Genomic DNA, 17,813 nt, shown 5'->3' with positions numbered 1-17,813 from the left:
TTATTAAATAGAAAAAAAACATGATAAAAACCCGATTTTCATGATATTTTTGTAAACAAAAACTCGTGGGGTAGAATGCCAAAACTAGTGGACAGAACGCAAAGTACTATGACAAAAAATAATTGGTTTTTGCTAAACTTATCGAAAATTTCTTTTTAATACCCTTATAAGTAAAACGCCTTCAAGTAGGCAACGAAATTTAATTTCTTGGCTGATATCGCGGCTTATATGGCGGTTGGTGATTGGTGGTTTGCGTCTTGTACAGTTTTCCCCTTAGTTTTGTATTTGAGCGAATGTCTATTATCAACGGAACGCAAAGGTTCACCGAAACTTTACCATCACGAAAGATTTTATTTTAATTGTATGGAGTGTCTCGTAAAGTGAAAACATATTCATTTTCATATAGTGGTGGACCTTTTATGATAAGAAATTTGTCCTAAAATTTTTATATGTGACCGACTTACTAAATTTCTAATTCTAGTTCAAATTCATATCCAAACTTGAGGTTTGATATTCAATTCAATGTTCATACCTAAAAATGTGAAAATCAAAATTTTGAAAATTAATAATATGGTTACCTATTCACATTTTTAAAGATTTTTAATATATTTTTCCAGTACAATTTAGCACCATTAGTAAAACATCTATAACGTAAGTTGTTTTTGCAAATGAGACATGGAAGCAATAAAAGTTTTCCATTTTTAAAGCTCTTGGAAAAGTTTCTAACCGATCCAACAACCGAGCGATAGTTCTAAGCTCCGAAAGATAAACAGGAGGCGAATTTGAGGACTGATTGATATTCCGGTGGCACTCCCGGACCTGCCGAGCTGCTCTAGACGCGGATAATGAACCGAATTGAATAAATAGGCAGTTTCGTTGCTGCTTTCCTCCCATTATGAGCGACTCTAGCATTCGTGCTTTCCGGGAACCATCATGCTGCGTGTTCTCTCTTTTGGCACAAGTGCTAGTTTTGGCTTGAGTCTAGTCTTTCTTGGTTTGGCAAATGAGTGATGACAAGTTTATAGGCTGAACTACAGGTCAGAAGAAAATCTTTAACTATGCCAAATGGAAAATTAGGAGTCAAAATACAGTTTATTCCTTGAACAGTTACAGACTTCTGAACTTAAGTAGACAATAAATATGAAATATTTGACATTGTGGATGTGATCATTATATTGCAGAATAAATTCAAAATGATTTGATTAGTTTTCCTAATTTTATTACTTCTTTCAAATCACCAAAAATTTCTGCTGATTCCGTTTATACCAACCTAAAAAAACAGTCGGTTCTTTATGTGAAGCTAATGGAGTTTCCTTGGGAAACGCTTGGTTTGCCGTCAACAACCGAGAATCCTCCAGTATACGAAAGGCTGATGTCATGATTTCCTGGCAGTTTGTACGATTGACTTCCTGACTGTCCGGCTGATCCCTGATTAAATTAGAAATATAAAAAATAATTAAAAAATAAAATTCAACGAAGGGATAATCACTCATACCGATAATCCTCCGGGTCCAGCATGGAATCCTTGGGAGGCTGAGTTGGCAGCGGAGGCTCCGAATCCACCCGCAGGTCCCTGGTTGAAGAAGGATTGCGCTCCAGCATTGGCAGCACTTGCTCCAAATCCGTTGGGTCCGAATTGCTGGTTGAACGCGTTAGCATTGGCTTGTGAACTGGCCGCACCAAAGCTGGAAAAGATTTCATACAAAAAATCAAATTAAATTTTTCAAATCGAACTGCATTTTGCTCGCACGCTTATTGGCATAGCTCGTGTAAAGGGTAGGTCATCCTTTTATCGACAGGTAACTAAACTTTTCATTTTTTGACTTATTGATGACATATCTCAAATAAACGTTAATGTTTAAACTAAAGAAATTAAAAGTCAATTTCTCTAAAACATGCAATAACCACCAGTATCACCCTGGCACATTTTAATGAATCCTTAAACCAACAGTTAAAAGCTTAATTCCTTTGTTAAAAAAAACATCCAGGCTACGGATAATACTGAGCCGGGAAGCAACCGGAAAGTATCGTCGATTCCAGTCGCGTTTTTCAAATCATGTTAATGAGGTTTGAAAATTGGTATCTTGTCACTCTGGCCGAACACCGATGTGTCGATCCGCATTAATGATCTTGCTCCGGCCAAATGTTTGTTGCGTAGAAGTGTATCTAACGCTAACCGAACTCAATCCAAATGCTGCCGCCCATCGATGCAATCGGTCGATCTTTGAAATTTCAGGGTCAAATCGATCGTTTAAGTGTGCCAACAGCCAACACGGTAGCAAAACAACAGAGAAAAAATCGAATTGAATTTGTGAAAATCTTTCCAGCACATGGGCCTGCATACTGATTAGGGCACAGTGAAAAATGTTGGCCTTATTTGTGCTTATTGACATAGAACCAATGATTATAAAGAAAGTTTTCTATTTTATTAGTTCTCATTTTAATACTCGATTATAGTTCACCCATATTAATTAAGCAAATTAAGAAGGTTGTACTCCATTTTCCCGAAAACCATTGCCCAGAATGAAAAATCACCAGAAATCCACTTTCCCAGATTTTTTTCTCCAGAATGCACCATTTACCAGAATTTTTTGCCCAGAATGAACCATTTCTCAGAAAAAAATTTACCAGATTGAACCATTTCCCAGAAATTTTTTCGCCAAAATTGCCATTTCCCAGAAAATTTAATATATTTATCCAATCTGAAATTCCAAAAATTCATATAGATTTTTTCCACAAAAACTGGGTTCCCATCATACTATTCTTTTGCGGCAAAGTCGTAACCAACGAGGATGAAGGGGCCGAAGCGGCACAAAGCCGCCGAAGCTCCCAAATCCGAAGTGTCCGCCGACTCGCCGTCGGAAGCGGCGACCCTAATACATTGGTCTAGGTCTGCCGGGGCTTCCTAGGTCTGCGTGAAAGCTAGGGGTGATCCCTTAGCCTCGTCCGCCACGCGACAGCGTGAAGGACAAAATGTCTTTCAAGTTCTAACGCGCAGCGTGAGGAGTCGAATACCAAAACGGTTTTTTAAAGGAATGATGGAACAATATAGCCTATCGAAATAAGTGGCCTGGTGACGAATGGAGAAGATACACTCATCTCATCTCATCTGCTGGTTGGTGGATTTTGGTTGGATGGCTGCCTGAGCTGCTGTTGCTCCATGATTAGCATTTAATCAATTAAAGTACCCAAACCATAAAAAAGCACAATATTCGTTCTAAAATACATCGAGTTGGAAAATTTCAAACCTTGTTACATTTCAATTTAAACTTGGTTTACTTTAAATGAAAACCAATTCGGAATAGTTATAGTTTACTCTCAGTGCAGCCGATTAGGCAAACAAAACAGAACAAAAATACAACCCTGCTATTGCCAACCAAAGAAAAAAAAGGAAAAGACCAAACAAAAATTGACATTAGTGGTTCCGGCATCTTCTAATGTGCTTCGCTCGTGCCAGCAGTCGTCGAGCAGATAAAACGCTGCTAAAGCCGCTGCAAGCCGGTGAGAAAACGGCCAGCAGACAAATTCTGGTGAGTGCAAAAGGTGCGAATCAAGATTCCCAACAGAATTATTAATTCCGTGTGCTCCTATCACACCAGCTCACGACGCTCGCGGCACAAGGAGAACGGAAAAAGCCACTTGAAAAGGGAACCAACCAGCAGACAATTTCGGGTGAGTGTCGAATATGACAAATAATCAAAAGGAAGATTCCCAAATAATGATTCCGTGTTTTCACATCCCAACAGCTCAACGCTCGCGGCACTCGAAGGCGGAGCTAACCTGAACGGAAAACACGGAAAAGGCACAGCACAAAGAAGCCCCTAACAAAAGGGGAAGCATCCGGAAGAACACGTGAAAAGCTCCTACTAATGGCATGCTGCCTTAGGGCTTCTTTTTCTTTTCTTGTCGTTTTCGTTTTCTTCTTTCCTCAAGGGAGGTTGGCCACGGCACAGCAGCACGCCTGAGCAAGGGCACGCGGAAGGGCAACTTCTGCTTTTTGCCCCAACAATCAACGGGCCTTCCTGTTCTCCTTCTAAGGATTCATAGTTAGAACCACAACACCTGTGACACGTTGTCCGGAAGTGTATTCCGGATTCAGCGATGGACGAACACAAATGCCGCGGAGTTGGAATTCGAACGTGCGATCTTCGGAGGTCCATTTACCAACTTTACCTCTGCGTCAGGAAAGCGACATCTGGTGTCAGGATGACAAACTAGGAAGATCCTGCAACCAGGCCTTTCGAGCATCCACAAAAATTGAGTGAGTAAACAACTATTAAACAGTGCCAGATCTAACAACAAAATGGTTTGACAATACAAATTACAAAATGAACACACAAATTTTATGAATTGCTGATTTGTTGAAAGCATTTAAAATTTCCTTTGCTGGGTTCAACTGAGCTAGCCTGGCAGGGAGAAGAAAACTTCACTTCTTCTTCCAAAGCCAACTTTAATTTTACAACCTGTAGTTTCATTTAAAAAATTATTTTGAAAAAAAAAAATTTCGAATCATGAAATTTACCAGAATTCATTAGAAAAAAAAACAAATAAAAATACTAGAAGAAAAAATCGGGGATTTGTGCCATTCTGGGAAATGTTCCATTCTGGGGAAAAAAATTCTGAAAAATGGTCCATTCTGGGAAAAAAATTTCTGGTAAATGGTGCATTCTGGGGAATTTTTTCTGGGAAATGGTTCATTCTGCGGTTTGATTTCGTGTATTTGTCATTCTGGGAAAAATTCATTCTGGGACAAAGTTTTCGGGTAAATGGTATACAATCAATTAAGAACAATAAAATTAGAATCATTTAAGTAAATTTGTTAAAGTGGAAAGGTTCAAACTCATGGTTTCTTTAAGTATCTCTAGATAAATTTCGGAATTCTGCAGTTTTAAACAGTTCATATAGCGTATCAAATTTGACATGTGAGGTTATTGGAGTGAACGAAATGCTCTCAAGATGGTTCGAAGTTCTTCCCACCTTCCGTTGGAGAAACAGAAAGGGGAAGAGAGTTCTCATACAATTATTGGCATGACTGGAGGGAGATATAATGGAGCAAATGGAACTAAATTTGGCATGGGAGGATGTTTGGATACGGAAAAAGACTCTATGGTTGTTTGAAACCCCTGATACCAGTAACACAGTTTTTTTTAAGATGTCAATAGTAAATCAGTCGAAAGGCACCGAACTTGGTGGGCAATGTTTCTATAACTATTTGGGACCCTTCCTTTTTTTTCGATTGAGTGAGATAGGAAGAGGAGACGGGAGCATTTTTGTTTTAAATCTATAGAGTTAGTCAAGCGAAACAAACCACTCAGGTTGAGCTTTACGGATGTAAACAATTGAAGTGAAGAAACATAAAAAGTCTTACTCATATGATTTGGTGAATGTAATCGGTTCAAACAGAGAAGTATAACTTAAGGTGATTTCAGGTCAAGCAATAAGCAGAAACAGATATCTCAGTATAAAATGTACATTATACTTCTTATTCAAACACATTATTTTCCGTTCAAATTAAAAAATCAGGTAAAATCAGGCTTATTTCCAAAAATCCGGACAAATCGTAGGCTTATCGGGCTAATCAGCAAATCCTGAAAATTCAGACACATTGGCAACCCTGCCTCTGCCCACCCAGTTCGAGCCAGGGGTGTCAGGTGTCCTGATTTTTCAGGATTTGTCCTGATTTTCGAGAGGGCGTCCTGATTTTTCAAAAACGCTTGAATTGTCCTGATTTTTTAAAAATAGCCCTTCAAATGTCCAGATTTGTCCTGATTTTTTTTAAAAAATATCCAAATTATAACTAAAATGATTCTTAAATGATGAGAACATCAAACAAATCTTAAATAAAATAGTTTAACCAATTTAACCAATGATAATCTTTGATTCAAATGATATTTAAATGATATTTTTGGAAATTAACTCCAGACCAACCAAACTAATTCTCGCTTCAGTTGCATAATTTGAGGCGTCTTCAGTGTAGAGAATAGGACTGGTTAGAAGGTAAATAGAATTATTGATTAACCAAAAATAGAATAAAGTAAGATGAATATAGACGAACTAGAGCTAACGTTCAATTCAAATAAATTATATGTTACTTGCTCTTGTCAGCGCGACTGTGAGAACGTGCTCCAGTTGCGTTAGCAAGAGTTATCACATTAATGAGAAGAGAGAAAAACAGTTGCTTAATAAGTGTGTTCGTGAAATCGATTGAAAATCAGTATAGAGATATTAAATAGTTGATGACTTGGTAGTATGCATGATTGAAAGAAAAGTCGTTAGTTTCATAGGCAGGTTGAAGAAGTCAGTTAAGAAAGTATATTCGATGAGTAAGCACGCGTTTTTGAGAGATGATTTCAGCGAATTGAAATCGCGCGGTCACTACATTCAGCACCCATATTTCGCCTTTAGTTATGCAAACTGAGCAGAACTGCATGTTATTTTCACCAATTTAGTGGTGTCCTGAAAAATCCTGATTTTTTTCTTTCCGGTGTCCTGATTTTTAACAAAACGACCTGGCACCTCTGGTTCGAGCCTCCTCTCAGAAATCCTCTCAGAGTTTACTAAAAAATGAAAGTTGAGTCACCGAACAAACATGGAATAAAACAGTTAATTTCGGCGATACGACGAATATTCTCACTCGGCTTGTCCTACCCTACCAGCAGGGTTGGCAATATGCCTGATTTTTCAGGATTTGCCTGATTTTTGGAATTCCAATCTGATAACCTCATACACTGACAAATCATTTCACACTTTAATGTGTGATATTTCACACATTTTCGAGATAAGTAGACCAACACATCAAATGTGTGATGTTACTGCTGCACATTAATGGAAAATACCGTTTTAGGAAACCAAATCTAGAGTTTGTCTTGATTAGGTCGTATGAGCCACTTGCCCTGTTTCGAGAAAATCGCTGTTAAAGATTTGCTAAACATATTTAATTCTTATATTAAAAATATCGCTCAGAATTGTTTCAAAATTTCGAATGCGATGCAGAAAAAGATGAGAAATACGCTCGTGTATTAAATACAGGCATAGATTTGGTTGTTTCTGTAAACATGCACATACAACCTTTTGCGTTGCGTATTTGGTTGAAACGTCGTTTTGCATGTTGATGAATTTTCTCTTCAAATTCGATTTCATTTGTCTAAAACTTCCCTTATTCCTGCTAACTATCTTCAAGTACTACTAAGTACCACGATTAACATTCTTATGGAGATCTGCACAATTACTGACATGTGATTAGAAGGAACTTTTGATGTGACAATTTTCAAAGTACCTCAATATAAAGAATAAAAGAAACAGGACTTACTTTTGAACACCTGGAGTGTTATCAGGATCCCCGCGGTGATATGCTCTCTGCAGAATATCCGAATTGCACAACGCAATTATGGAGCGGGTCTTGCTTAAGTATCTAAATCTGCCTAGCCTACATCCTCTTCATCGCTACAGCTCCCTGGAATCGATGCTGCGAGAGTCGGTGTGCATCAGGAATGTATCTTTCGGACTAGACAGACGTTTACCACTGATCATACTCTCTATAGACCTCATATGACCCCGATAATTGCGTTAACACCCACTGCCACTGTAATTAAAAAAAAAATACGAGTCTGAAAATTTGTCCAACCATGATAGAAACGTTTTTTGAACTTACCTAGCAACAGCAACGAAGAAGTTCAACTTTAAGCACTCCCACAAACCATTTTCGTACAAATTTTCCAACTTTTGGACACTCGGCGACGTACTTTCTGCGCAAATGCATATTGTCGTAAAAACCATTTCGCCGAAAAGTGTTTTTGCGACCTTTGGTTACACGACAATTCAATGCAGCACAAAACGTCGTTAAAACCAAATCGCACGCAAAAATAATTAAGTCATTATACGTCTTAAATTCAAATCAATTTTTTTAAGTTATTCATTGTTCGAATAAAACCAAATTTCTACATAACTTAGAACACATATTTATCAATCGTTTGCAGCCAATAACTCAATTTTGTTTAACTTGGTTCATACGACCTAATCAAAACAAACTCTAGAAATGTGTGCGCTTCACACATTACGCAAAAAGCGTTTTAAACGAAAACTGTGTGAAAATATCACCCTGTTTCAATTTAGGTAAGCGGGAGATGAGAGTTTCAATGATTTGGAAGTTAAAACATCAAGACTCGCACTTGAAATGGTTTTTTATTGATAATTGTTCTGATTGAAATATAAAATTGAGTGTTACATGAAATGCTTTTAAAATCTAAATACTGTGGATTACAAGGCCGTGCGAACGGGGGTTTTAGGGGTTTAACCCCCCCTCCTCCCCATGAAGATTTTTTACTAAGCATTTTTTTTTAGTTTATCGTGGTAACAGAAATTTATTTGTTTTACAAAAATGGTTTTATAAAGGCATTTTACTTATTAAATTTTTATGTGCCGGGAGAACGGGAAATTAGTTGATCAAACATGTCAAAAAATTTACTCACCTCCGGCGGAATTTAATACTATATCACATCCATTATTACTCTTAGACTAGAATATTTCATTAAACGACATTCGACAAACGACATCTTGACACTCAAAAACACTACCTCCTCTTTTGAATGGGGTTTCTGTAAGAACTGTAAAAACTTAACAATTTCAGAATTTGAAACCAACCATTTTAACAGATGTTTACCACTCACGATAGTCAACTGAATTAGCAAAAAAAATAGTTAAACCTTGTCAATAGTCAATCCATTGGTTTATTACTTATCACGTTGATTATAAAAATGAAAAAATGTGTCATTAATAATTTCATGCTGATCTGAAATATTCTACAAAAAATTTTAGCCTAAATTTTGTTTTGTGTTTCTTGTCCTTCGAAATGTGCAATTCCACATTTGAATGGATTTTGATTAAATAAGGCCACCAAATTAACATTTTTTCCGAGGTGAACAGAATTTAAGAGGAAAATTCTGATTAATTTGGGTGCCCTGAATCCAAATCACAATTACTAGTTTTTTTTTTCTATCAGCTTTCGTTCTTTAAATAATTCCGGAAAATAAGTAGACATGATTAAATAAATTTCTGTACTTTTCTGATAAAACTGTATAACGTTATAAGAATTTAACAATAAAGATTAAAAAAAATGATAAACTTTCTAGAAGCCCGCTAGAAATTTTAACTTCTGCGAAAAAAGAAAAAAAAGTATTCTCTTTGTTTTCTTTTACCTACTCGGTAAAATACAAGAATATTAACAACTTTTTTAAGTAATTTAAAACGAAATTGAATTTAGGATATTATTAAAACAGAAGTCAAATCGATTTTCAGTCTTCAACAAGTTTGTTAAATAAAATAAAACTTAAGAAATTCAGTAATGTCAGAAATACTTGTAATGATATCTTTTCGAATTTCTAAAAATTGTAGAATTTAACTTTTTAAATAATTTTTCCCTATGAAGTTTGGAAAAAAAATTTTTTTATTAAATAATGGAAAACAAACAAATTCAAATCAGTTTTTGTCTTTCATGTTGTTTTGTTCGTTTATCAGTTATCAACGATTGATTTCATTCCGATATGATTAATTTTTAAACTAATAAATTCACATCATCAAAACTGTAGATCTGAAAAACAAAACTGGCAAAGCTTCGTGTTCAGGAAGCTAAAATCTTTCAAATCACAATCATCCAAACACAAAAAAAATTACAAATGAACAATTCCACTCTTAAAATATTTGAATTTTTTGGATAAGTTTGTCTTTGTTTCCTAAATCTGAATGTTCGTGTTCTGAAACGTGTTCTGAAAACTAAATTTAAAAAAAAAATTATTTGTATAATTTGTTCCTGACCTATTATTGAAATTAATGGTGACAACATATTAAGATCTTGAATTCTATTTACATTTTTGTTATTTTAATTTGTTTTAATCGATCTCGATTTTAAACTAATCTACGAAAAGTTTGACAATTAATTCGAAATTGCACCACTAAAGCTAAGTATTAATGCACAATATTAACTAAATTAGTTTTTTTTTATTTTCAGCCTTTGAAATAAGTACTTAGATTTCCATATTTTTGTTTTTATCAGTTTCTTAATGATTGTTCAAGAAATCAGTTCCCAACTTAGACTTTGTCAGTACATATGGGAGAGTGGGGAATCATGGGCCACTTTTTTTCGTTGTTCCATAACTTCTTTTTTATAAAAGATAAAATGAAAATAAAAAGTGGTATGGTTTTCTACATTTTTAAGGTATCATAAGGTATTTTTATTTAATTTTTAATAAGTTATTTTCCCCAAATTCTGACTGCTTGTAAAAAAGCAATATTTTTTGGATTTTGAAAAATGGTGGGGAATCGTGGGCCACCAAATCAAAATTAACCAAATAACATGCAAAGTTTCTAAGTTGACCCAAAACTGTGATTTCCTAATTCATTTCATTATTTTAAAGCAATTTCAGATGATGAAATGAAAAAGAGAGCTGTGTATGATCGCATAGATTCTAAAACCTGGCTCGCAAACGTTTTGGCAAAATTTCTTATATAGGATGGACAAAATATTTTTCATAACTCTTCATTTGGCATAAGAAAACTATACAGATATGAAAAACGTATTTTAAGTTCTGAATGTGCATAAAAACATAAAAATATAGGTGGTTCAAGATGTGTGGCCCACGATTCCCCACAAGCTATGATTTGCAAATTGGTTGCGTTTGTGTGACTTTTTGATGTTTCATCAAAAATTCCTTTTCCACGTGAAAGATCATGACAAAACTCAGATCATAAGCGTTTGAGCATATTTTTGGTATGCACTTTAGGTTCCCCATCGATGAAATTAGCGGGTGTATTTTTAATTATGTAAGAAAATTTTTCTAACTATTTTTAACTTGATAAATAAAAGAAGCATATGATGCGTATTTCAGTCAACAACATATTGAAATATATGCTCACGCAAAGCGACGACGATGACAGTTGGTTTGAGATTTTTATCTCAACACACATCTGAGATATTAAAAGTGGCCCACGTTTCCCCATGGCCCACGATACCCCACTCTCCCCTACTAATAAATTTTCAATGATGAATTGAACACGTATAAAATTTTTTAGTCAATATTCTGAAATGCAAAGACACTTAATACCTTTTATGTTGACAACTGGAAAAATCAAATATAAAAAAAGATCAAAAAATGAAATTTAAGCACTGGCACTCTTGAAACAAAATTTAATATTTTCATCGTTTCATCAAATTGAATTAAATTAGCTACTAGGTATGTGTTTTGAATGAATTCTCTCAACTTCAAATGGATATTATTCTCCTGATCGAGAATCGTGAGTTAAATGATTTTTTTTAAAATTCAAATTGCAAAATCTGAAATTTATTTTGGAATTTGAATTTAATTTCTTTTAAAATTTGGTTTCAATTATAATATTATCAATTTCTGCACTGATTTCTATGTCCGAAGAATAAATTTCTTGTTTTATTGACATTTTAATTCGTATTCGTTTTCTGGTGTTTCGCGAATTTAGATTTCCAATTTGTAAACTAGACTGCTTAAAATTTATTTTCAAGCTAATTTCTAATTCAGATTAGGATAATCAAAAAAAATTATTAATGACTTTCGAGGAAAAAGTATTGATTTACAGTACAATTACAGTTACAGTACAATTTATTATTTACTCAAGTCCGTTTCATGGTCATAAGTAAGAAAATAATGTTAGAAACATTTTTTTATTTATTGTGCATTTTTGGCATTGTTATTATTTCTAGCTAAATTCGAATTATGAACCCCTCCCCCCCCCCCCAACCCTGTCTTTCGCACGGGCCTGGTGGATTACTTGCCTCAACATTCTCATATGACTTGTGACGACGATTTAGCAGCTAAATTTGCACGATGAGGTGTTTCCTATTTTGGCTAGCACAAGATTAAAACAAACTCAACGATTGTGAGTTCGAAAACTTTTTCCTTAATACGTTAATTCGGATAATGTGTACATTTTGTACTTGCATTTTTTTTAAATTTACGACACTTTACCATCCTTGTGGCATTCGTGTAAATTTCGTACTTGCATGGTGTGTAAATATCACACTCCAGTTTGACAGCTCCATATATTTGCTGATATTGAGTGAAACAAATTTGTAAAATGTGTGGAACGGTTTATCAGTGGAAGCCTCCGTTTTCCCTGAATTTTAGAAATAAGCCTAAATTTCCCTGATTTTCGTGAATATGATGGAAAATAAGTACTTAGGAAGGCTTGTAATTCGTATTGAAACATTTTCAACAGATTTAATAAAAAATTAAACATCTACTGCAGAGCTGGTAGCGAGTCACTTTTTAGTGACTTGGTCATTTTTTTTTTTTTGGGTCAGTCACTAAAAAGTCACTTTTTTCATCATTTGGTCACTAAAGTCACTATTTTCCGAAAAATGGTCACTTTTATCACGAAAAGTCACTTTTTTCACCGAAAATAAACCAATGAAAGAGTATTTTGAATTGCGCGTGTTAATAATGACATGAGGCGAAAATTGATTTGAAAATCCGCATTTAATTCCCCTTTGTTTGGGTCGGTCCTAATAAATGGATGTTTTCATATAGGTTTCTTCCAGGGAGAAGAACCACTCATTCACCTAATGTATTCAGAACTCGAGAGGTTAGTCCGTACTATAGTAACCAGAGTGTGCAAAGAGCATGTTTGGCCTGCCGATGCGATACTACCACAGGATATTTTTGATAACGTTGAGAACCTTCTTTCACCTGAAAACATCGCTGTTGGAAAATTGTACCCAAATAGAATAACTTAGATATTTTTATATTCTTTAGATTTTTTTGGAAGCAAACACACGACTAAAAAAGGCCATCGAAACCCGTAATATGGCAGAAGTCGAGCTAGCTCAAGCGATGCTAGAAGGAGTTTCGACTGTTACAGGGTTGCTAGCGAACCGAAAGAAAAACTTTGGAATTTGATCAGGTCACCGGGAAAAAACCGGGAATTTCGGCATCTCACCGGGAAAATTTACATTTTTGGATTTTTTCACGAAGTTTCAAAAATATTTTTAGAATTATTTCAAAATTTAAGAGTATTTTTGAGAGTCTCGATAAAGATTTATCTCATAATCGCTTATTTTCGTTCATTAGTAAAATAAGCGTTTATGTTATCACTTTTTTAACTAATTGCGGAGAAATACGAGTTATCTCATTTTTTCGGTCTCCGCAAGTGTGCTACACTTACAAGCATAACTCAAATGATATTAATTTAATAATGAAACTATTAACGCCAAAACTAAACACAAAGCTGAACTTTTTTCCTCTCTTAAAGAGGTTTCTATCTTAACAAGGTTCTCTTTTATAGAAGGTCAGCAACATACAAATGAATTAATGTGATCTAGATATTCAACTGTATTTGATAAAAATCCACCTGACACCAGTTGATGCATCAGTTCGAAGTTTTCTAAGTAAGTTTTAATATGGTACAAAAGTGTTATATCTCTAACTTCCTTGGTCTAGTCACTAAAACGATTCTAGCTTATGGAGGTATTACACTTTCACTTGAAGAGGTTTTGTGATTTGCAAATCTTAAGACTCGTTGTTTTCTCTCACTATAGAGGTTTCTCTCACATCCAGGTTAGGCTGTACAAATTTCAGTTTCTACGTGAAATTATTCAGTATTCGATATACATATTTCATTAAAATTATTTTATGCAAAAAGCAAATAATTTGGCAGCGTGAGACGTTTTTAAGCAGAGTTACACCTCTTTTTTATCAGAAATTCATCAGAAATTTCAATGTAGTTGTTGTTGTGTATTTCGTTTGAATTGGTCTGAGGAAGGAAACATTACATCGCAAGTGTTAAGTTTTTAATTCATTCTACGTTAAGCTGTTGCTTATAGTTTCCGAAATCTAAGGTCTTAACCCTGATAAAAAATAATATCTTAAACTCAAACAATTAAACCTCAGCCCTGTTTTATACACGGTTTCTATATTTTCACGAATCTTTAGTTCAAATGACTGTTACTATAGTTATTTATTGTTTTGTTTTAAAAAACATTTTTTTCAAAAACGTTTCTTTGGATTTGTACAAAAAAATATAACTGAATTTAGAAAATAACTAAATATTTTCCGGCAATATGATGATTTTAAGTTTTGTAATCCCCATTCAAGTTGATTTTATAGTATGTTTCGATGTATTGTTAACATATTTCTATATAAATTATACTTTTTTTTTAAGAAATTCTAGAAAATTTATATTGGCTGAAAAGTACTACATCTTAGTTTCAAAATCAATTTAACCGGACTTTTTTTTGCAAAATTGTTGAAATTGTGGAGCAAACCAACAAATATATGCCCAGTTCGTTAGATTTGATTTAAAAAAATCATGAAAACCTGTAAATTTGAAACGAAAAGACTACGTGTTACAAGACGCCGAAGTGTTTGCCATGATTTCTAATCGGTTAGCAAGTTTTGGGATACAATCATCAGAAATTTGAAGCTTTTTATATTATTTTTTTTTACTCGCCATGATTTTAAATCAAAAACGAGTATAAAAAATTTCGGAAAAATCATCATTTATAACCGGGAAATACTTAGGAATTCCAAAACGAAAAATCGCTTGCAACCCTGCTGTTAGGAAACAGCAGTCTTCACAAAAACGAGCTGCTGACCAAGTTCAAGATACCGTAGAGAAGAAAAAAGCGTGTTTGATAACTGGCTTCTTCGCAAAAAAGCCGAAGAATTACCGAAGACGGTGGACTTAAATTCGTTTTTCATGATACAAAAAGGAATAAATTTGTAATCCAATGAACATTTAACACTTGGCTTTTAATGGCTTCAAAATCTATTTCTTCAAATTTTTTGTACTTCAAAGTTACTTTTTTCGTTCTACATAGTCACAATTTGGTCACTTTTTTCGGTCCTCAAAGTCACTATTTGGTCACTTTTTTCAAATTTTGGTCACTACTACTGAAATAAATATCCTGAGTTCCGCATATTATTTTCCAAATGATCCTTCTCAAATTATAATAAAAACGATTTCATAGTTGAGTTGGTAATATCATTGAATGATTTTCTTAACATGAATATTTCTATGTTTTTAATCTTATATTTTTCCAGATTCCAGAGAATTAATTTTCAGTAGTTCAGTTTCTTTGGATTTCTTACCTGACTTTTTTCAATGATAACTGATTCGTGTTTTCGACATTTAATCTCTATTCTGATTTTTTTTTCAACCGATCATTTTTGCACTGATACCCCTCTGGCTTTGAGGGCATCGAATGAAACTTTTGTCACATTTAGAATAAACATTTGATAACAGTTTTTTATCTGATGCGAATCATATTCATAAACATCTCATGAAAAGTTTTTTTTTCTGTTTCAAAGATATAAAATTTAAATTCAAATTTGGGTCAATTTCAGCTTTGGCTCTGATAGTAACTTTAAATCTCTTTTTATAAACTTAATTTATATTTTGTTTCTCAAAACTTGATATGAATTTATGATTGATAGAGACACCGAATTTTGGTTCTAAATATAACCTGATTTAAAGTTAAGAATTCTTAAACTCTTATATCTGTATCTCTATGGAATTTGAATTCAATTATTTTGTTTATTTTTTTGAATTATGTGTTTTATGTATCAAATCTTCATGAAACTTCCCAATTGTCATTAGGTAAATATTTCTCGATAAAGCACAAACCAGACGATCAATGATTGAATAAAAATCATTTAAAATATCTATCCGGTAATTTTTCTACTTAAAAAAATTTAATTGATGATAAGGGTTTTTAAAAACATGAAAATTAAATTTTGTATTTTGCAGCTCAAACCGAATCATAACCCCCCAACACCCCCCCCAACCCCCCACCCGCCCCCCCGAGAGAAATCAGTTCTAAAAAATGCCTTGGACAGGACATTTCGTAAAATTGCACAAGAAGAAGAGTATGTTCATATATCGATCAAAATAGAGTACATGTACTCTTAAAAGAGTACGTATGACATCCCCCCTAGTGTATACTTACTTGAATTGACGCTTGGGTCTCAGCAGTAATTCCGCAACACTTCGAACCCGTCTCCGGGCGACCGGATTGTTTTTCCTCACATTCAGCGAAGATTCGACTCGGATTTCCTCGTAAGTGGCAGCATCGTGCTCCTTGTTACGCAACTCGGCATCTAGAAAATTTTAAAAAGTAAATTAGATTTGAGAATCAAAGTTTAGATCCTGAATTTTTAATTCAAAATCTAACTCAAAATCAGCATTCAGGATTAGAATTCACAGTAAGAATATATTATCATATTTCAGATTTAGAGATGTAAGATGGAGATGCAGTATGAAAACGATATTAAGATATAAAGGATTGAAACACAGTTTTTTAATGATATGTATCTCAGATTTAAGATTATTCTGAACCAAAATGCATAATTCGATTAAAAATCCAAAATCGAAGCTTATAAGCCAAATTTTACAATAAATTAAAAACTCAGAATAAAGCTCCTATTTTGCAAAGTGCAGACTGATTTGCTCTATTGTAAAAAAACAAAAAAAAAACAAAAAGTTTAAAGGTGAATCTAGCAAAAGATGTACAAATTTTTGATATCACCTACACACTCTATATTGCTTTTATAATCCTTTACCAACACTGTCGATGTAAAAATATTTTCGGACAGTCAATTTTTTTTTTCTAAATTAATATTTTTCTAATTCAGTTACTAGTCTGGGCAAAAATGCATCAAAATGCAAATCAAAGATTCACCTTTTAAACCTCGCTTCCATATGCTGGAATATGATTGTTTTGCATCACGCGTATGTTGTTTTCAAAATTTCATCCATCCAAACATTAATTATTATGATTTCAGCTAGTACAATTTTTTGTAGTATTTTTTACCCCTAAATGTATGCAGCACTCTTATGTTTTGCCTTTCTATCAGAAAGGTATAGTTATCGGTCGATTTGTGAGATCCTTAATTATGGGTCTTAGATATACCTTTATAGGTACCTATCGAATCAGCTCGACGAGTTCAGACGATGTCAGTGTATTTGTATGTATTGGTGTGAATTTTTCTAAACTTTGTCACTACTTTTTTTTCTTTTAAAACATTTTTGACGGAAAAAATCAATTTAATTCAAACTCAATCAAAAATTACTGCAATTGGTGCTTTATGCGTTATGCCATTACAAATATATCAAAAACCATAAATTTCCAAACGTTTTCATTTGGTTTTTTTTATTAAAAACAAAATTTCTTGCAACTTACATCTTTTTCTTAATAAGGTGAACATCGCATGTTTTTGTGAATTTGAAAAAAACTGTTGAAACCAATCATTTCTCTGACTACGTCAATTTGATGTCCCATCAACCTTAAAACTTTTGATGTACAAGTGGTATGATTATCTGTTGACATTAATTTTCTAGAAGCCATTGAAGTTGAAAAGTGATGCCCCAGTTGACGGTATATTTTTAATATTATAAACAATAACTTTACTCCACATTTTTGAAGCTCATTCAATCAGTATTGGTTCTTGTTATCACCTTGATTTTCAGCATTGATTGCGCAGACGAAAACCGCCAAAACTGCCACACAAATAAATGCCTTCATCGTTGCTTCCGGTTTTCACTTCCTGAGATACTCTGCGCGATCTTCAGCTTTAAACGTACACGAATTCAACCGATCGTCTTAAAAGTCGAACCTAAACTAAAATTCCGTTTTTCAAAACCGTATTGTAACCGCTCTGAGCTTGGTCAATCTTCCGCTAAAACTTGAATTTCCAGATTTCTTGTCAGTTTTTTTTGTACAATCCTTTATTTATTCGTCTTCGATGTTCTTGCAGCATCCGAAGAATGTCTTGATATGTGAATTATTAAGCGGA

At 33.9% G+C, this 17,813-nt stretch overlaps 1 protein-coding gene and 1 long non-coding RNA gene across 2 annotated transcripts; one reads left to right on the top strand and one right to left on the bottom strand.

Moving 5' to 3' along the window:
• Nucleotides 1-1,197: 1,197 nt before the first annotated feature.
• Nucleotides 1,198-17,813, bottom strand: LOC129759198 (uncharacterized). Its single transcript, XM_055756605.1, has 4 exons — nt 17,476-17,813; nt 15,968-16,118; nt 1,496-1,685; nt 1,198-1,428 (listed from the first exon to the last, which is right to left on the bottom strand). The coding sequence occupies exons 1-4, from the start codon at nt 17,540-17,542 to the stop codon at nt 1,291-1,293; spliced, it is 546 nt and encodes a 181-aa protein (XP_055612580.1). The 5' UTR covers nt 17,543-17,813; the 3' UTR covers nt 1,198-1,290.
• On the top strand, nt 3,399-4,284 carry LOC129759199 (uncharacterized). The gene is made up of 3 exons (XR_008740136.1): nt 3,399-3,530; nt 3,600-3,672; nt 3,747-4,284. It is a non-coding gene; the product is annotated as an uncharacterized LOC129759199 (long non-coding RNA).

The sequence above is a fragment of the Uranotaenia lowii genome, unplaced genomic scaffold (assembly GCF_029784155.1).
Source record: "Uranotaenia lowii strain MFRU-FL unplaced genomic scaffold, ASM2978415v1 HiC_scaffold_12, whole genome shotgun sequence".
NCBI classification, from domain to species: Eukaryota; Metazoa; Arthropoda; class Insecta; order Diptera; family Culicidae; genus Uranotaenia; species Uranotaenia lowii.
This window is presented reverse-complemented; position numbering and strand designations above follow the sequence as displayed.

Bases quoted from the DNA above. Each gene is read 5' to 3' on its own strand.
- LOC129759198 (XM_055756605.1), bottom strand. From the start codon at position 17,542: ATGAAGGCATTTATTTGTGTGGCAGTTTTGGCGGTTTTCGTCTGCGCA. The intron at 1,686-15,967 runs GTAAGTATACAC...AATCTTTTCCAG, and splicing joins AGACCCAAGCGTCAATTCAA to CTTTGGTGCGGCCAGTTCAC. The intron at 1,429-1,495 runs GTATGAGTGATT...TAATTTAATCAG, and splicing joins CTGGACCCGGAGGATTATCG to GGATCAGCCGGACAGTCAGG.